The following is a 21,651-nucleotide window of genomic DNA, read 5'->3' on the forward strand; positions in this document are numbered from 1 at the left end:
GGTGATGGGTATTAAAGAGGGCACGTACTGCATGGAGCACTGGGTGTTATACGCAAACAATGAATCATGGAACACTGCATCAAAAACTAGTGATGTAATGTATGGTGATTAACATAACATAAAAAAATAAGTATTTGTTGAATGAATGAAATTGCTCTTTAGTTAAGACTTTCTGTCTTGTGTTTCTCTTTATGCTGACAGGTGGAGTCTTAGGTTTGGTTTGTTTTTTAAATAGGAGTTTATTTGACATTTCTTTAAATAAGAAGCTTATATTCAGAACGATAAGGCATTTAAAGACTCTCTGCTTTTGGAATTCTGCTGGCAGAGGCCTCCTGAGGAGGCATCAGGATGAACAAATATTTCACGTAACTTTAAGGGACCTGCTATCCAGTCAGGAAGAAAGAGAGGCACAAGTATAATAGAATTCACTAAAATGAATTCAAATGAACTGGAAAGAGTATGAACCCTGTAGTAGCAAAAGGCTTTAAACAAGGGGGAAAAACATCTATTACCTCAGCTCTTCAAAGCATGATGAGAATAGAGTCTGGCTCAGCTCTGGGAGCACAGTTTTCCTTGCTATTTTTGTTTACAGCTATTCTATATCTGCCATCTGCTAGAGTGTGTGCCTGGCACAGTGAGACTTCAGCTTCACTGGAAAAACAGCTCAAAGCACATGCCCAGTGGGCATGAGATGATGGTCACAAAGCCTGCTTCTTGGGCAGCAAGCAAGACAAGAACCCTATGAGACTTGCTCATCCACAAACTGTGGCATCCCTGCACAGCAAGGGCGCAATGCAGCATTCTTGTCCCTGGAAAGCATTTTTCTTTTTCTTTAAGATTGATTTTATTTATTTATTTATTTATTTATTTGAGAGAGAGAGAGCGAGCAGCGGGAGGGGCCAAGGAAAAGGGAGAGAATCTCAAGCAGACTCCGTGTTGAGCGTGGAGCCCATCGTGGGGCTCAATCTCACAACCCTGAGATCATGACCTGAGCCTGAACCAGGAGTTGGATTCTTAACTGACTGAGCCACCCAGGTGCCCCAGCAAAGCATTTTTCTTAAACAAGAGGGAAATGAAAGGAAAGCATGAGGCCCAGTCTCCAAACACTGACATACGTCCTAAATGAAACTATCACTTTCCCTAAATGACAAGAGGTCATAAGTTGATCATTCTTGGAAACCTCTGGTGTCCCAGTCAGAGAGGGACAAGAATTAGAGGTCATTTCTTTGACTTTTTATTTACTCATGTACTCACCCACCACATGGGATAATAAAAATATCCCAGCAACCCATCCACATGGGATAATAAAAATAAGTTTTGAATTTGTAATCTAGAGACTTCCATTTTGGTTCTGACTCAACCAGGTGCCAACCGTGTAACCTTGGGCAGATTGTTTAACCTCTCTGGTCCTCAGTATCCATGTGAACAATTAAAACTTGGAATTATGTGATCTCTAAGATTCTCTCCAGTTATAAAATATTCTAATTTATCATTCTATTTTTTTAAGGCCACAGCTGCAACCTACCTATTATTGCACATAGCAAAGCTGAAAGTAACCATGCAAGGACAAAATAGGACATATACCTGTGAACACTCAAATCAGAAGCTTCTTGACAAAGAGGACAAATTCTAAAGGCTACTCAAAAACAAAACAAAACAAAACAAAACAAAACAAAACAACAATCTGAATCATTCCTGTAGAAAAATCCAAGTCAAGTCAATAATATCCTTGGCTTTCCCATCAAGGAATTGTAGCAGTTTGCTAGGAAGTGGTCTAGGAACATTAAACACTTCACCCATTACTTCTCTTTTAAATTGCCTAAAGTATGATTACTGTGTATGATCTCTTAACTGACTCGAGTGATAGCCAATAGATGGGGAGAGATGGATGGGGAGACAGACACACATGAGAAGGGGCTAAGGTCCAGAGGTTTCAATGAAGATCGAGAGATCAGAAAATGGGAAAATAATCATAAAGACTGCAGAGGCAGAGCTGATCCGGGTGGCCACAGGGCCCAGGAAATGGGAGGGAGTAGCTCAAGTGGAGTGAGTAAGGGGATGCTGGGGCTTAGCAGGTCAAGGAACTGAGACACCAGCGCATTTGCAGTTGTTCATGGCTACAATGAAGCTGCTCAAGATGATGCCGGACGTGGTACACAGAGTCTGCGATAGATGGGGAAGGTGGAAGAAGGCAAAAACAAGGAAGAGCTAATAAATGGCACTCCCAAAGGGCAGAACCCTAGGCTGCAGTCACCACAGACTTGGCAAACGGAGCTCAGGTTGTACAGGACTGGGATATTCTTACCTTTTTATTTTGAAACATTTTCAAACATATGGGGAAAGGTAAGAAGAGTACAGTTGTTAATATTTTGTCACATATTCATTCTCCTACTCTCTCTCTTGCTCTCTCTCTCTCCCCACGCATAATAACATCATTTCTTCAGTCTTCTTTATTCTAGAACAATTCCTTAGCCTTTCTTTCTCTTTACACTGAAATTTTTGAAGAGTACAGGCTAGTTATTCAAAATATCCCTCAAATTGGATCTGTCTGCTACTTCCTCGTGATTAGATTCAGGTTATATATTTGGCAGGGATAAGTGATGCGTCTCTCTCAAGTGCATTACATGGGGAAGCACGTGATGTTCATTTGTCTCATTACTGCTGATATGAACTTAGATTATTTGGTTAAGGAGGCATCTGTAGAGGTTGCTTTTGGGCAGCAGGCTTGAGCAATGGGAACCTGAGTAAGGTTAAAAGGGCCCACAAGCGACGACCGGGATGAATGCAAACTGGCTCATTAGGCGACCCACCTCAAAATAACCATAGGCCCTCGCTGACCAATGGGCTACTTACAACCAGGCACAGGTGCCCAGAAAGGAAAATTCCATATGTTCCCAAAGCTCCTCACCTCCCCCCCCCCTGCTTACTACAGCCCCTCATTACTGCCTCCTGGCAGACAGTCTCTCTTCTGCGGTCCTGCCTGCCTCCCCCTTGTCATATAGCCAATAAACCTCTTATCTCCTTTGTTCTGCTTCGGGTGAATTCTTTCACCACCCATGCCGCCAGCCTCCACCCAATCAGGTCACCCCATACTGTCTACCTAGAATTCTCTACTGTAGACGTATTTGCTTCCTCTTTATAATTAATAAACAATTTGCAGGAACATGCTTTAGGACCATGTATATATTCTGTTCTCCAAAACATCCATGGATAATTTTTGCCCAAATCAATTCTTTCGACAGTGGTTGCAAAAGAGCGATTTTCTAACTCTTTCTCTCTACATTTATTAGGATTCAGATTTTTAAATGCCATTTAAAGCCTTCTTTTATTCAACAGGGCAATGGAACAACACGAAGACTACATAAAGCCCATCTTATGGAAGTTTCCATAAGAATTGAAATCCTTGGCTACACCATAGTTCAGGAAAATATGAAGCTTTATCTATACAATACCAAACTAATAAGCTAAATCAGTGAAATCAGGAAAATAACAGTTTACAAGTAACTGTGATCTCTCCGCCTTACGAATTTCTGCCAATTTCCCAGAAGAATCATTCTCATGAAGATCTCAATTTTTCTTAAAAACTATTATATTTTTAAGTATGTAAGAAATTTAGCTGTGTAAAAGTACTACTAGCATTTAAAATTATTAAAATATTTTCTCATAGGAAATATGTTCTATTCAACAATTCAATAATGACCTCTAATCCCCACTCAGAATTAAAAAATTAAATGTCTTGACTGCAATTCTGTTTTATGTCTCCCTTGTTATTAATTACTAATCTGAGTTCTACTGACACATTCATTCACCCAAGGTCAGATACGATCAGCATTAAATTTTGTCTTTTGCAGCTGCTAAAAAAGATAATGCCATATAAAGCCATAATCATATAAGAAAAGTTTTCTGATTACGGGAAATAACTGGCAATTGCAGCTGAGGTAATGCCCTTTCTTACACTTGGTTGAAATATGTCTCTTTGTAACAGGATTTTCTAACAATTAACAGGATCCAACTAAAAGCTGGCTTCTTTGTGAATTGTCTAGTCAAGGCTGGAAGCTGACAAAGAGCATTTAAATGGGGGGTGGGGTGGGACTTCATATCCTTTCATCAATACTTTCTACCCCCTAAAGGCTCATGATTCTAGAATGGATATCTAAATAGTCCATGGTGGAGTCTCATAATACTGAACATTTCTAAAGCAGAAGTGGATTAGCCACACAGCAAATAAAAAAAAATATGAAGATGCATTTAATGGGTATAAAGACTAAAAAGGATGTTTCATTTTGTGTGTGTGTCTGTTTCATACAGGCAACCAATGTGTTTGTAGTATCAGTCCTATATAAACCTCGAGGCCAACACATTATCATGTCAAAAAATGAATGACTAACTAAAAATTATTATTGAGAGGGATCATAACTTCAGATGAAGAAAATGGTCTCCTTTTACAAAGAAAAGTACTCTTGGGGTGCCTGGCTGGCTCAGGCAGAGGAGCATGGGACTTCTGATCTCAGGGTCACAAGTTCGAGCTCCACGTTGGTTAGAGAGATTACTTAAATAAAAAAATAATTTTTAAAAAAAGAAAAAAGAAAAGTACTCATTTAAAATGATTCCTGGGGCACCTGGGTGGCTCAGTCAATTGGTCATCCGACTCTTGATTTTGGCTCAGGTCATGATCTCAGGGTCGTAGGACTGAGCCCCACATCAGGCTCTGTGCTCAGCACAGGGTCTGCTGTCCCTCTCCCTCTGCTCCCCCCCTTCCCCTGCTCGCTCTCTAAAATAAATAAAATCTTTTAAAAATAAAATAAAATATAATGATTCCCTAAGAGTACTCTTACTGTGATGAGCACTGAGTAGTATATAGAATTGTTGAATCACCATATATTGTACACCTGAAACTAATATAACACTGTATGTTAATTATAGTGGAATTAAAAAAAGAAAAGAAAATGATTCTCAATTGATGCCAACAAACCAGGGATATAATATATGATATGGGCCAAAAATAAAGATTTGGCTGTTTTGATATATGGATGATAATTAAAGCCACGAGAGTAAAGTCACCCAAGGAGAGCATTAGAGTGACAAAATAAAAGGACCAAGAGGAACCCAGAGGAATCCTAATATTTAGAACTTGGGAGAAAGTGGAGCCCTTATGAACAGTTCAGAGACACAAGGAAAACCAGGAGAATGTGCTGTCGCTGAAGCCAAGGGCCATGAGTATTTTAAGAGGGGTGTGTGCAGAGTGCCAAGTACTACCAGGAAGCCAAGCCAAATAAGAACTGAAAATGGTCCACTGGACTTCAAGGTCATTCAAGAACTTGTCAAAATCATTTTCCATGGGATGGAACAGAGAAAGTAGGAGATAGCAGTGGGAACGTCCCTTTCAGGAGCAAGCTCTGAGAGGGAGGAGAGTAACTGGAGGGAAGAAGAGGGCAAGGGAAGGCTTTCTTCCAAAGGCAAGGAAAAAAGAGTTACAAAGGGCCATTCTGGACAACAGGAAAATTCTGAATATGAACTCTATGTTAGGCAATATTAATCCACCAACGCTAATTTTTTTTTTCAGAGTGATATAGTATTATAGTTATATAAAAGAATATCCCTCTTTTTAGGACACTCATGCTGAAGTATATGGAGGTTAATATCATACTGTCTACAACTTACTTTCAAATGGAGAGGGAGATAGAGAAGGAGAGAGGGAGAAAGAAAATGGTAAAATGTTAACAAAGTGGTGAATCTCGGAGAAGAGGATGTGGGTGTTCACTGTATTCTTCTTTCATCTTCTCTCTGTAGGTTTGCCATTTTTAAAAATAAGAAGTTGGGGGTAAAGCAAAGCAGAAGGGCATGAGGAAAAAAATGTATCCAAACCAAAAGAAAAGGAAAAAAGAGGAAAGACACTTGAGCCTGTTAGAATGTTAACAGGGTGGGGCACCCGAGTGGCTCAGTCCAAGCGACTGACTCTTGATTTTGGCTCAGGTCATGATCTCAGGGTTGTGAGATAGAGCCCTGCATTGAGCCCTACATCGGGCTCCACACTGGGTGGGGAGCCTGTTTAAGATTTTCTCTCTCTCCCTCTCCCTCTGCCCTTTCTCCCATTCCCCACCCTGCTAGCAGTGCTCTCTCTCTCTCTCTTAAAAAAAAAAAAAAAAAAAGAATGTTAATGGGGTAACAGCTAAGGGAGCGAGCAAGAGAAGTAGAAGGGGGAAATCAATGTCCCCCATCTCTCCACATGCACTTGCAGCTAGAGAGCATTCTGATAGACTTTTGAGTGGCGAGAATTTTAAAGAGCATCTTATCTGATGTCCCATTTCACTGAGGAGGAAAATGAGGGAGATCCCAAGATTACTTGATGGCAATTATAAAGGAAAATCCTCCAACAATAACAAGAATGGCAAGGGCCCCTCTAAAGTTTCAGAAATTTTTTCCGAGAACAACAAAGATAAAGGAAACATGTCATTCATTTTTTTTCCATGAAGGTCCCAAATTTAATATACAGCATTGTAAAGGACTTAACTTTGGGACAGAGGAGGTGAGGGATCTGGGGCTTAGGGTGGAAAGAGGGCATTTCTCAGGCAGCTGTGAATGGCTTGACCATTAGATTTTTAAACAACTAAATGAACTACATGTTATTCCGGGAATTAAAGAAATATTTGGTTTACTAACTAGTGAAAATAAAGAACAAATATTTTTTAAAAGAACAATCTCCATTAGAGAAAATTTCCACTTTTCATAGCTTAAAGCATCCAACTCCAAAGCCAAAAAAGCCTTTGTAGGCTCCTCAGCACTTAGGGAAAATGAACAAATGCATTTCTAAATGGTCTCAAGGGAAGAAATAAAAGAAAATATATCATCGTGTTCTCAAAGTGCTCCATGGAAAAAAAAAAGCACAATAGATTATTAATTCAAAATACATCAATATAAAATTTTAAGTATAAAGTGAAGTTCAGGAGAATGAAATTGCAATGTTTAATTCCTATTTTTGGACAAATTCCAATTTTACAAGGAAAGGTACCATATCAAAAAGAGCATGGACTTTGGAATCTGTCAAGGCCAGTTCCAATCCAGGTCAACTAGTACATGACTTTGGACAGTTCTTTAATCTAAGTCTCAGTTTCTTCATCTAGAAAAGGAGACTAATCAAAGCTTCCACCAAGAGTTGTTTTTTTTTTTTTAAGATTTTATTTATTTCAGAGAGAGAGAGCGCAAGTCGGGGGAGGGAGAGGGACAAACAGACACCCCACTGAGCGTGGAGCCCCACGACATAGGGCTCGATCTCAGGACCCTGAGATCATGACCTGAGCTGAAACCAAAAGTCGAACATTTAACCAGCTGAGCCACCCAGGTGCCCCAGAGCTTCCTCCAAGAGTTTTGCAGAGAAATAGAAATAATGAATGTAATAGGCATGCAATATAAATGATAGCTATGATTTTTCTCTTCCCTGTTGCATATCACAAAAGAAGCAAAATAACAATAATAATACAACATCAGTGCTACTTCTCTACATGAAAGTAGATAGCCCACAAGAAGGGGATAGCCTCAATTCTATATGTAGGCTATTTTTTTTCAAAAATGCCATGATAGGGGCGCCTGGGTGGCTCAGTCAGTTAACCATCCAACTCTTGGTTTCTGCTCAGGTCATGTTCTCAGGGTCCTGGGACTGAGGCCTGCTCTACACTCAATGGGGTGTCTATTTGAGGACTCTCTCTCCCTCTCCCCCTGTTTGCTCACACGTGCGTGCTCTCTCTCTCTCTCAAATAAATAAATATATATTTTTTAAACGCCATGATACTCTAGAGGCAGAGTTTTGTATTGGGGCTGAATGACCAAAGTGGGGGGAAAAGCCCTTCACACCAATCAGACCATGAGAAACAGGGGGCAAACCCTAACCCCGGCTCTGCCACTTACTAGCTATGCGTTTTTAAGCAAATCACTTTGCCTCTCAAAGCCTCTATTTCCTTGTTTACAAATTGAGAACAATCCTTCACAGGCTGTGAAGATCAAATGTATATGAAAGGGCCTGTACAACTATAAAAGCACTATGCAAATAAAAGATACTTTATATGAGTAAATTTAATTAAAGTTAGTTTCCAAGAGCAGCAATGTTGAGAGGCACCGTAAAAGGGTGTAACTGTTGATGGCAAAAAAACCCACAACATTATATTCAGAACTCCTTGGGTTCAAATCCCAACTCTGGCAGTGGTTACTAATATGACCTGGACAAGTACTTACCTGACTGAGCATGAGCTTCTTCAATTATACAAAAAAGGAATAATAACACTTTACTCAGGTTTATTGCAAGGATTAAATAAAAAGTATGCAGGATATTTTGAACACTCTCTAGAATATAGTTAGTAATCAGGAAATAGTAACTATTATTTTTCTATCAAGAGCTTTCAAAACATTCATAACACTTGACACAATAAGTTCATGTCTAATCACCTGAATATGGGAATAATCCAAAGTAAGGAAAAAACTACACAAAGAAATTCTTCCAAAGAAAAAACTACACAAAGAAATTGAATTAGTAAAAAAAAAAAAAAAAAGATTCAATATTAGAGGAATAATTAAGACTATGATGATCTATCCATTAAGTAAAATGTTTAGTAATGGTTAAAATGCTATTTACAAAGCATTTATAACAACTTGAGAAATGTTTATATAACAATGTCTTAGTGCCAAAAAATTAAGCTACAAGAAATTAATATTTAGGATGATCAGAAATCTATACTGTACCAAAAAGAAAAAATGAAAAAAGAAATTACCAAAATGTTAACAGTTGTTGTCACTGGGTAGTAGAATGATGAATATTATTTCCACCGGCTTTTCTATATTTTACAATATTTCTAAATGAGAAAACTTTTTATGGCTAAATGTAAGTAAATAACATTGCTTCAGTTTTCAGCAGGTTTATTATTATGAAATCATAATAAACACTGACATATTCAACAAGAGATAATGGAAGAATAAAAAGAACTATAAGGGAATATTCTGACAGTATATGCTGATATATTAAATAGCTTAGATGAAATGGGCAAATTCCTAGAAGGACACAAACTACTAAAAATGAATCAAGAAGAAATAGAAAATCTGAATAGACCTATAACAAAAGTAGAATACATAATCAAAAAACTACCCACAAAGGCCCATACTCAGTTTCACTGATGAATTCTACCAAACATTTAAAGAATACCAATTCTTCACAAACTCTTCTAAAAGGTGGAAGAAAAGAAAGACTTTGCAACTCATTCTATGAGGCTAGTATTACCCTGATCACAAAACCACACAAACACATTACATGAAAAGAAAACTATAGACCAATATTTCTTATGAATACAGATGCAAAAATCCTAAACAAAACTCTAACAAACTGAATCCAGCAACATATAAAAAATATTATACCCCACAACCAAGAGGGATTTATCCCAGGAATGCCAAGTTGGTTCAACATCTGAAATTCAATTAACTCATCATAGAATAAAGGGCAAAACTACATGATCATTTCAACATGCAGATAAAGCATTTGACAAAATTAAACACCATTTCTTTTTTTTTTTTTAGGTTTTATTTGAGAGAGAGAGCACGCACATGAGTGGGGGGGAGGGGCAGAGGGAGCGAGAGAAACAGACTCCCTGATGAGTGGGGAGCCTGACTCGGGGCTAAATCCCAGGACCCTGGGATCATGACCTAAGCCAAAGGCAGATGCCCAACTGACTGAGCCACCCAGGCACCCCTAAACACCACTTCTTAATAAAAAACAACCAATAAACTAGGAATAGGAATGAACTTCCTCAACCTGACAAAGAGTATCTTAGAAAAAGCCACAGTTAATATCATACTTAAAGACGAAAGATTGAATGTTTTCCCCCTATGATCAGGAACAAGACAAGGATGTGTATTCGTGAATTTCTATTCAACACTAAGAGAGGTTCTAGCCAGGATTATTATGCAAGAAAATGAAAAAAAAAAGGCATAGAATAGAAAGGAAGAAGTTAAACTATATGCAGATGACATAGTTTATAAATAGAAAATCCTAAAGAATCAACCAAAGTCTTGGGATACAAGATCAATATACAGAAATCAATTGTTTTCTATATACTTGCAATGAGCAATCCAAAAATGAAAGTAAGAAAATAATCCCATTTTATAACAGCATTAAAAAGAATGAAAATACTTGGAGTAAATTTAACAAAAGAAGTGTAAAACTTAAGCTTTGAATGCTACAAAACATTGTTGAAAGAAATTAAAGACCTAAACAAATGGGAAGACATTCCATGTTCATGGATCAGATGATTTAACCGCTAAGCTGGCAATACTCCCCCAGTCGGTATACAGATTCAGTGCAATCCCCATCAACATTCCAGATGGCTTCTTTTGAGAAACTGACAAATTGATCCTAAAATTCATACGGAAATACAAGGGACCCAGAAAGCCAAAACAATCTTGAAAAAGAGAAACAAAGTTGAAGGACTCAAACTCCCAATTTCAACTTTCTATAAAATACAGTAATCAAGACAGTGTGGTACTGGCATAAGGATAGACATATAGATCAATGGAATAAAATTCAGAGTCCAGAAATAAACCCTCATATCTACAGTCAATTGATTTTTGACAAGAGTGCCAAGACCATTCAATGGAGAAAGAATAGTCTTTTCAACAAATGGTACTGGAATGACTGGATATCCACATGCAAAGAATAAATCTGTTCCTCTACCTCATACCGTATATGAAAACTAACTCAAAATGTATCAAAAACCTAAATGTAAGAGCTAAAAATATAAAACTTTTAGAAGAAAACACAGCCATAAACAATCTTGGCTTTGGCAATGGATTCTTTGGCATGATGCATAAGCAACCAAAGAAAAAATAAATTGGATTTCATCAAAATTAAAAACCTTTCTGCTTCAAAGGACAAGAAAGTGAGAAGACAGCCCACGGAAAGGAAGAAAACATTTGCAAATCATATATTTGATAAAGAACTTATAACTGGAATATATAAAGAAAATTCTTACAACAAAATAATATAAAAACAAATAACTAAAAATGGACAGATTATCTGACTAGACATTCTTCCAAAGATCTGCAAATGGCTAATATACACATGACAAGATGCTAAATATCATTAGACATTAGGGAAATGCAAATGAAAACCCTAATGAACTACCATTTCATACCTGCTAGGATGGGTATAATCAGAAGGACAGACAATAACAAGTATTGCAAAGGATGTGGAAAAATTAAAACCATTATACGCTGCGGGTGGAAATGAAGAATGGTGCAGGCACTTGGGAAAACAGTTTGGGAGTTTCTCAAAATGTTAAACATTGAGTTACCATATGACCCAGCAATTCTACTCCTAGGTATATACCCAAGAGCACCAAAAACACGTGTTTGTTTGTTTGTTTGTTTTAAGGATTTTATTTATTTATTTGACAGAAAGAGATATATCGAGAGCAGGAACACAAGCAGGGGGAGTGGGAGAGGGAGAAGTAGGCTTCCCGCGGAGCAGGGAGTCCAATGCGGGGCTCGATCCCAGGACCCTGGGATCATGACCTGCGCTGAAGGCAGAAGCTTAATGACTGAGCCACCCAGGCGCCCCAAAACCATGTGTTTACACTATAACTTGTACACGAATGTTCATAGTAGCATTGTTCACAGTAGTAAAAAGGTAGAAACAACCCAAATGTCTATCAATTAATGAATGGATGAATATGATGTGGCACATTCCGACAATGGAGTATTATTCAGCGATGAAAAGGAATGAAATTCTGATTCTTGCTATGACATGAACTTTGAAAACACTATGCTGAATGAAAGAATTCAGACAGAGAAGACTCCATGTGGTCTGATTACATTGATAGGAAATGTCCAGAAGAGCCCAAATCTATAGAGACGGAAAGTAGATTAGTGATTGCCTAGGGCTTGGGAGGTAGTGGGTACGGGAGTCACAGCTAATGGTTTGGAGGAGGGATATGAAAAATGTTCTAAAATTGATAGTGGTGATGGTTGTACAGCTCTGTGAATATACTGAAAACCAATGAATTATATCCTTTAAACTGGTGAATTGTGTGGTCTGTGAATTATAGCTCAATAAAACTGCTCTTTTAAGAGAGTGATCCAGGAAAAGACTTTGGCACTTCCTCAAATAGTTAAACATAGAATTACCATATGACCTGGCAATTTCATTCCTGGGTATATACCCCCAAAGAACTGAAAACAGGAACTCAAGCAAGTACACATATGCTCATGTTCATAGCAGCACTGTTCCCAGTAGCCAAACAGGTGGAAACAACCCAAATGTCATCAATAGATGAATGGATAAACAAAATGTGGTCTATACATACAATGGAATACTATTCAGCCTTAAAAAGGAATGAAGTATGATAGATGCTACAACATGAATGAACCCCAAAAACATGCTAAGTGAAAGGAGGCAGAGGTTGCATTGTGTATGATTCCATTTACCCGACATATCCAGAATCAGTAAATTCACAGAGACAGAATACAACACTAGTGGTTGCCAGGGGCTAGAAGGAGAGGGAAATAGGGAGAAACTGCCCAACAGATAAGGGGGTTTGCTTTGGAGTGATGAAAATGTTTGGAACTAGACTAGAAGGGGTGGTTACACAACCTTGTGAAGGTACCAAATGCCACTGAAATGTCCCCTTAAAATGATTAATTTTGTGTTATGTGAATTTCACCTTGGTAAATTAAAAGAAAAACCAATCCCAAAATCTAAGGCAACATTTCCATTTACCTGCAACATTTTAAAAGTTGAGAAGTATTTCAAAAAGAGAGAATTTACTTTTACAAGTTGGGCGTGGCCTTTTTTTTTTTTTAGTAACCTGAGAAATTTGGCTAAATTTAAAGAACTCTGGATAATCCTAGATGTAAAAAGAATATTACTCCCTTTGCTCTCTTATAATAAATTATTACCATGGAATTAGCTCAGTTGGAGCTTTTGAAAGACTTACAGATTTGAAAGAGTTAGTACATCTCCCGTGTCCCTACTGTGGGAGGCCAGCTTTGCTAACTGACCAGCACAAGTCAGCTGGGAGGCAGAACAGCATTTGATTCCCAAGAAAAAACATCACATGCTAATTAGTATAGAATACTCTGCATCCTAAACTGTCCATCTTAAGCCTGAGTAAACTTCCAGAAACAAGACATGGAAAAGAAACTGGGAAGATTATCTATAACCTAGACACGAAAAGAATGGAGTTTAAGAACAAATTATTCACATAATCATCCCAGTTTGTTTATTTTTATTTTTATTTGCTTGTGGAGACTATGTCCCTTAAACACTCAAGTGAGTTGCAACTAGATTTTAGTAGGTATGAGAAAGAACTTCAGTACAAAATAAACAAAGGCAATAGTTAAGCCTCTAATTATATGGGGATCATGGGGGGGCATGTCCTCTATGTAGAAACAACACACTTTTTGGGAAGCAGATGATCTTGCGTTTCCCAAATTCTACCCGGAATAGTCTAAAAACGTGGGGCAAATCTCATGAAGTTCTGTGTTTAATAGCTATAAAAAATAATCCAATCACTGAGTTACAAAATCTAATAAAAAGTCAATGCTGAAGCTAAACGCCACATAGGTATGGGTATAGCTATTTATAAGCATGTTGAATAAACAGAGAAATTTACAGAGGCTTTCTTGTTCCCTGCTAGTGAGTTTGAAAGGGAGATTTTTTTATATTGGTACGTTTTCAGCTGAAATCAAATCAAACATAAGCTCTCTCTTAGATAATACTTTATGGTACCTCGTAAATTCAAAGCTACATCTTCCTAAAGGTAGTTCCCCGTGTTATGCCAATATTCAACCTTCAGTATTCAGCTCAAGTGATGGTGCCTTGTGCCCAAGCGCACGGGGCTGCTGGAGAAGCAAGTGACTGCCCCGGGAGAGGGGAGACGGTGAATCTGGCTCACTCTCGCTAGGCTCCCCATTCATTCAGGAAGACAGGCACCCCCGCTGGCACTCACCTTTCTCAGATTTCCTGTCTTTCCTTGAAGACGAAGTGCCACAGCCCATGTCTTCTAAATCATGTGTGCTCGTGAATTTAACTTCTCATTCCAAAACAGAGTGTGAAAAGTGCCTCCCTCTAAGCAGCGAGGAGCCACTCCTAGCAGATCCACCTCAGTCATAGATCCTGCTGAGGAAGACACGGGAGGCAGGAGGCAGGGGGCGGCGGGGCGGGGGGGGGGGGAGGAAAGCACCCGTTAACAGCAAGGTATCTGAGGGCTGCTCAGCAGCATTCATTGTATGCTTCTTTGCAACTGCTGTTCAGCATGTGATGCGGAAAATGATCAGGCATAATCTAAGCCGGGTGCATTTTCCAAAACACAGCCACGGCATCCGAGCAGCTATTCTAGATTGCTTTTGCGCTACACATAAATTATATTTTCCCCGTGTCGAGGTCAGATCGAGGTCTGTATAAAATAAAGCATTAAAAATGAAAGGGAAACCGGAAATGTAAGAGCGTATGGCTTTCTAATTGAAATATAGGGAATGAGATATGAAGGACCTGATATAATTTAACTGTTTGGGTTGTAAGCGCAAAATAATTAAGTCTATCTGGGCTTTTAGAAACACAGATTGGAGACGGACTATGAGACAAAACAACATATTTAAACAACTCTGCCAAAACTCAAATCAAAGTGAGTTCCTCAACACTACTTCTCAGAATCTGCTGGAGAGCTTGTTTTAAGAAAGCAGGCTCAAGGCCTCCCCCCAGACTAGGGTGTCACAATGGGGGGGGAGGGGAACCGAGCGCCCTTTTCGTTTGTATGTGTTCTCTTCTTTTTTTTTTTTTTTTTCAGTAAACTCTATGCCCAAAGAGGGCTTGAACTCACGACCTGTGATCAAGAGTCCAGTCGGCCCTTTTTAAATAAGCCGTCCACGTGTTTCTGAGACACCCTCCCCTCCCAGGTCTATCCTCACGCTCATCAGCCGAAACTGCTAAACTGGATTTTAGTATTCCACCTCGTGGCTTTTTGGGGTGACACTTCCTTTATTTTGTATTGCTCCAAACCAGCCAGATCTAATCGATTTGCACTGCTTGATAGGAACAAAGTCAGAGAACAACTGACTTGAGACCCTACCAGGGCTGTTTTTCCATTAGCAGTACACAAAAGCCTCCAAATTTTGACTCAACTAAAGAAAGAGAAAAAATAAAACGAGCACAATATTTGAATTATGGTAATACTGTTAAAACAACAATAACCTTAATAAACAGATATTCTGCTCAGACCTAGGCCTGGTTCCTTTATGTATAGTATGAATTAAGCCTCCTAAACGTTGGGTTATCTCCAAATTTGACAGGCATTTCTTTCATATCTTTCTTACCTACAACCTGGATAAAAAATGTTAACAAGGTCAGCTCCAAGGGCACAACAGCCCCTGTAACGTTCCACTCCGGCCCATTCTCCAGGGTTACCGCACACCCATTACATTCATACTCTGAGCATATTTGTTCAGTTAGGTGCTAAATCCACCCATCATAACTACCATCTTATTTGTCTATGAGACATTCTGGGAAATTTTGCTAAATATTTTCATGAAGTTAAGATATATACTTTGACACCTTGACTATCCCAGCCCCCAGAAGAAAGAAAACGAAGAGGAGGAGGAGGAGAACAGAAGGAGGGAAGGAAGGAGGAAATCAGTTTGGCATGTCTTTTAATAAGAGAATCACCAGAAGTTCAAAGGTGGGAGAGACCTTTAAACTGTCTAGAATTTACACAAAGTGCAAGGAAGTCAAGCAACTTGCCTAATGTCGTATAGGCAAATGGGTTGTCAAACTTTTTTGCCTATTACCATAGCCCAGGGAGCTTTTAAAACTCCCAGTGCTCAGACAGCACTGCATTAAATGAGAATCTCTGGGGGTTTAAAAAGACGGATGCCTGGGTCCCATCCCCAGAGATTCTGATGTAACCGGTACTGGGTGGGGGTTGGGCATCAAGATTTTTTAAAACTCCCCAGATGATTCTAATGTGCAGCCAAATTTGACAGTCTTTAATAGTGACAATGTTTTAGCAAACCCATGATGACACCTAAGGATCATCACATTTTCCTCTAAATGCTTGGACTCCCATCTGTTTGGAACAGACTTAACAGTCGTTAAGTGTCTGCCTTCAGCTCAGGTCATGATCCCAGGGTCCTGGGATCACTCCCCCTGCTTGTGTTCCCTCTCTCGTTGTGTCTCTCTCTCTGTGTCAAATAAATAAATAAAAATCTTTAAAAAAAAAAAAAAAGAAAAATGAAGTAGTTCACCTCGTCCTGGTGACCTTCTCCACGCACCTAGATCAGTGCTCTTTGACATGAGTATCACAAGACTCACCAGGGGAGGTTATTAAAACATGAAGATTCTCAGGCTTTACCACCAGTACTCAGTCTGGAGGGTCTGGGAATCTGCAATTAGAATGCAGCCTTCAGGGGACTTTGACACAGGTGCTCCCAGATCTCAGGTGGAGAAACACTGCTCTCCGTTATCTCCTTTGGGCTTCACTTTCATTTTTATGCTACTTTTCCTACCCCGTTTTGTGAATACAGAAGAGTTGGGCACTGAGTAGGCAACACTGATTAGACAAGAAGAAGTGAGACATTTCAGTCTTGATTTTCTTTTTCCAGAAAAAAAAATAAAGCAGTATATCTCCCCAAAGGCATTCGGTTCTCAGCCACGCCTCAGTTCATTACACAACAAACAAAATTCCATATAAAAAATTCACTAGGAACTAAAAAGCATCAAACTTGAGTACATTTCTGTTAGACTGTAAGCTCCATGGGTATCTTTCTTTCTAAATACTCCTTGAATCTCTGGCACCTACACAGTACCTTTCGCATAGCAGGTGTTTGATAAATGCTAAATGCATTAATGGAGCTTTCTAAGCTAGGGTCCTTTGTTTTCTTTTTAAAGATTTTATTTATTTATTTATTTGGGATAGAGAGAACGAGAGAGAGAGAGCACATGAGCGGGGGGAGAGGGGGAGGGGCAGAGGGAGAGGGAGAAGCAGACTCCCCCCTGTGAGCAGGGAGCCCAACTCGGGGCTCGATCCCAGGATCCTGAGATCATGACCTGAGCCGAAGGCAGACGCTTAAATGACTGAACCACCCAGGCGCCCCAGGCGGGGTATTTTAAAAAATTAATTGCTGGGGCGCCTGGGTGGCTCAGTCAGTTGAGCATCCAACTCTTGATTTCAGCTCAGGTCATGATATCAGGGTTGTGGGGTGGAGCCCTGTGTCCGGCTCCACCCACAGTCTGCTGGAGAGATTTTTTCTCTCCCTCTCCCTCCCCCTTTGCCCCTCCCCCTGCTCATGCTCACTCGCTTGTGTACACACACTCTCTCTCTCAGATAAATAAATAAAATCTTAAAAAAATAATAATTGCTAAAAGTCAGTATTAGTCCATGACTTGGTGCACAAATACATGCTATTTGATTATACAAAAGCCTTTGATTAAACCAGAAAATGGGTAGTACTTACACACTTATTTTTAAAGAAGATTTTAAAATCATGATGGAGAAAAACTGAGAACTGTTCTAGAATTCTTTGGTTATCAGGAAAAGATTTGCTATTGAAAATTTTACATTATGAAATAAGTATTAAGCAAGTTCTTCTTAAACTGTTTTTCTCCTTCAGGTAACAGTTCAAACAAACAAACCAAAAAGAGCTCATTTTAATGCTCACCAGACAAAAGCTGGGTAAGGCCAGGTGCCACTCAGTACTCCCACACACTGCCCAAACTACACTGCCATCATCCACTTAAAGGCAGAGAGGAAAACAAGTTTTTAAGCAGTGTATGTCTCTTTGAGGACATCTCTAGCTGGCTGTAAAGCTGATAACAATGATTTGGGGATTTTCCATTATTGAGAAAAATCGAAGCTCCTTCCATTTCCAGCCCTCTGTCAGCATTAGAAAAGCACTTAGTGTGCCAAAGAAGTCTCTGGAGAAATGATTCCCTAGGACCTGAAATGGGTCCTCTGGCTCCAGAGGTGGGGAGTTTCTGCAGCGTTCACAAAGACCCAAGGAGGCCATAATCAGTGACATGTACACTAAAAAGGCGGATCTTGGCAAAAAACAGTTTGAAATTTGCCCGGTGCCGCTGTCCCTACTAATATTTATATATCGAGGATGGTTTTAAAGCACAAACATGAAACACTGACTCATCATTGGCACTCACTTATAATCTGAAAAAGAAAAGGCTTCTAAGGCTTCCGCTGGAAGGTTTTACTGTACGTGGGGGCGGGGAGGGTAACTGAAGGGCCGAAGGGTTTGAGGTCCGGCTCTTTTCATCCCAATCACTTTTCATTTCCCAAGATGAAGATACATGGAAAGAACAAATGATGGCCCTTGGAGCCAACCTAACCTCAGCCATCAAGCACCCTCCAAGTGCTAGCCCAACCTCCCCAAGTTGTTGTTATTCATTCTTTATTTTATCCCAGAGTACATTCTTATTGAACTCCCACACCTCCACTCAGCTACCTGGACCTTGATTCTGCCTCTGGCATTCTAGATGCGAATCATGTGGTGTTGCCTCTTATGAGAAATTCCTACTCTAGCTCGGGCCCTGAGGAACCCAAATCCAGAACCCAAAGTCGTTCACCTGGCACCACACTCCCACCCCTCAAACGGGGAATTAAGTAGGCCGGTCTAATTCTTCCCCCCTTGCACTGTGGAGACAGGAGCATGAAGGACAGATACCTCTTCAGGCTCACCCTGCTGCATTCTCTCTGGTAGTCATCAAAACAGGGGTTCTATAGCCTGATGTCTGTGGCCTAAGGACAACCAAGGGGCCTAGAGTGGGGTAGAGGAGGCCCTGGTGGATGGCGCTAAAGAGGCCCCTTCCACCACTACCTTTCCTGGAGAACACTGTAGCGTTTCCTTGTTCATATCCTTGTGTCTGGGGTCTTAAATGAATAAGGGGAAGTCTGTGAGACCGACCCGGTGACTCTTGCCGGGTCTCATCGGTTGAAAGGATAAGAACAGGGAGGAAACCACACTGACCACCAGAAGGTGTCTGAAGGTATCTGTTGTTGTATCAGACGGGATGGTCTTCGAGAGGCAGCTTGGCCTGATGCCAGGTTTTCCACACTATGTTTGTGGAAGAGTAGTTCTCCGTGCTTTATGATTCTAGGAATAGGGCAAAAAAAGGTCCCACAATGGAATAAGTTGAGGAGAGGAGGATTAAACAGATTTCTTGACTGCAAGATTCCTCAGAGCCTTTAACATGTTAATATGCATCTCTAACAGGAATCTCTAAGAAAGAGCCAGAGTGTCCACTGTTTCCCAAAACAGCCTAGCAGGGGACCCTTTTGAGGTAAAGCGTCTCAAGAGCATCTATTGTTCCTACCTGCTTAATGATGGCTCACTAGAGCCTGGGGTTTAGAGGTCAAACAAACTGGGGGTATCTGGCTGGCTCAAGTCTGTAGAGCATGTGACTCTTGATCTCAGGGTGGTGCGTTCAAGCCCCACGTTGGGTGTGGAGACTACTTAAATAAAAATTAATTAGTTAATTAACTAATTAACATTAATTCCACTGCACCTCAGTTTTCTCTTAATAGGAATAATAATGCCCACCTTACAGGCTTTGTACTGAGGACTACTGAGGAGCTCGGGGTGGAAAAAACAGCTTGAACAAAAAGCAATTCTTCTTAGCTGAATGAGTCCGGAGGGGCCACGCATGGGTGGGTGCCCACCCTGCACAAGTGCTGAAACGAGACTATGTTTGCTCAGATCTCTTCCTTCAGAATGCATGGTCTGGGACCTCCAGAGGCTAAAACCCTCGGGTGTCTACTCCTTCTGGGATAACTGTAGATTCATCAGAAATGAACTCTCTTCCCCTGAGAGCACTAAGATCTGAAAGAATGCTCTGCCAGTAATAATCATAATAGCTAAAATCACTACTATTTATTAAGGGACTACTGTTTACCCAGCCCAGTGGGTGCTTTATATTTCTCTTACTCCAGTTAATCTTCACAGCAATTCTTAAGGTGGTACCATCACTCCCGCATTACAGATGAAGAACTGAGACTCAGAAATTAAATATGGTACTCCGTGGCACAGCTGACTCGTGGCAGCCCTGAAGACCCATTCTGTTCAATGGTGAAAGAACAAAAATGTCCACTAAAGGGTTAGCTACACCTTGGTTTCAGAGCCAGTCTGAAGCACTAAATCACTAAAGAGAATTCTCGAACATTTCAAGGAATTCTGCTTCCCTTTCCTATAGAGAGATGGAAACCCAGTGATCCTCCGAGATAGTAAGAGGCAAGGGAGTTACAGGAAGATTTCTGAACATGCAGTTGTGTAGTGGGCCTTGGGTAATGCCCCCACAAAGGGTCTAGAAGGGTTTCTCAAAGTATCTCTTCCCTCATTTCTAGTCCTCACCCAAGTGACCACACAGTTTTTCCAAATACCAAATTCCTTTGAAATTGGCTGCAACCCTTCAAATTGCAAAGTCATCTGTACACCTTTTCAAGATGAGGACAACTGATTAGGAATCAGACTCTGAGAAAAAATCACTCCGAGAAATTGCAAAGCAATAAAATAAACTCTAAGGCGTACACGTTTCCTGTCCCATCACTACACAACAGATGTTTATAATGTAGACTTCTGCTTGCTCAAAATACCTAAGAACAAACATATTACCTCTTTCTTCTGCTTGGCCAATGCGGAGGTTTTTCCTCACCCCAGGTGTTTCAGGAGACACAAAAACAAGAAAAAAACCTTCTCTATGAGGGATGCAGAGGTCTGAAAGAAAAGAGGTACAATTCCAGCTCTCTCTGGAGCACCCCCCCCACATACACACACACACACACACGCACGCACGCACGCAAGCACGCACGCACACACTCCACATCTCACACCTCTGCAGCTCTCTGCAGGGAGAACTCTTGCTTAAATAAATCACAAATAAATCAAGAAATAAATACATATGCACAAAGAAAGAACTCGAACAGGCCACGGCTGCTTTTTGCCTTTCAGCCTGGAAGGCGAGCCCAGAGCCACAGATCCGGGCGAGGCCGGGTTGGCCTGGGAGCCGTCGCTGCCTGCCCCACCCTGCCCTGTTCCCACCTCGGCCCGGAGAGCAAGGGACACACCCAAGTAATGGGCTGTGGTCACATGACTGCTTTCCAGGGGACCCGGCCCTGGACAGGCAGGGCCAGGCCGCTGTTGGCATAAGTAATCTGCCTCGGTACAAAACACACGAGGAATTTGACTAGGGAAGGGCAGAAGAGCGTTCAGTGGCTAACTCTTCAGGTCCACCGAGGCTGATTTTTAGGCAACACGGCAGCCACCGGGTATGACTAAGAGGCGTGGGCACGCTATACGTTCCTCCTTGGGACTTGAAAAGGCATGGGGCGCAGGGAGCAGCCCTGGGTGCCGTGCTGCTGTTCCATCCCTCTCGCTGTTCCATTGGCTGCGTGATGGAGAACCCATCTGTGGGAGAGAGATTCACCTCCCTTCCGCGGCCGGAAGGAAACTGAGAGTCGACCTGTAATTTTGCTGAGTTTGAGAAGGAAGAGGAGGGAGACACATTTGGGAAATGAGATGCTGGTGGTAGGACGGGGGCCGCCAGGCACGGTTCTGGCATCTTTCAAGGCCGTCCGGGGTGATCTTGCTCCCACAGGCTCAAACTGACTGCAGCTGCACCCA

The 21,651-nt window shown here is 40.7% G+C and overlaps 1 protein-coding gene across 7 annotated transcripts in view; it reads right to left on the reverse strand.

Annotated features, from left to right (window-relative positions):
- Nucleotides 1-21,651, reverse strand: part of PPEF1 (protein phosphatase with EF-hand domain 1) — a 124,261-nt gene that overhangs the window by 81,943 nt on the left and 20,667 nt on the right. For 4 of the 7 annotated variants that reach the window (XM_081809097.1, XM_081809094.1, XM_081809095.1 and 1 more), the window contains 2 exons: nt 20,644-20,745; nt 13,983-14,152 (listed from right to left, as the gene is read on the reverse strand). In XM_081809097.1, the coding sequence (XP_081665223.1) occupies nt 13,983-14,031 (49 nt within the window). In that variant the 5' untranslated portion in view covers nt 14,032-14,152; nt 20,644-20,745. Of the gene's footprint in view, nt 1-13,982; nt 14,153-20,643; nt 20,746-21,651 lie in introns of those variants that run through there. The other 3 variants (XM_081809098.1, XM_081809096.1, XM_081809099.1) reach the window with 2 other exon arrangements.

Source organism: Leptonychotes weddellii, chromosome X, assembly GCF_054177405.1.
Source record: "Leptonychotes weddellii isolate Sample4059 chromosome X, ASM5417740v2, whole genome shotgun sequence".
In the NCBI taxonomy this organism is placed as follows: Eukaryota; Metazoa; Chordata; class Mammalia; order Carnivora; family Phocidae; genus Leptonychotes; species Leptonychotes weddellii.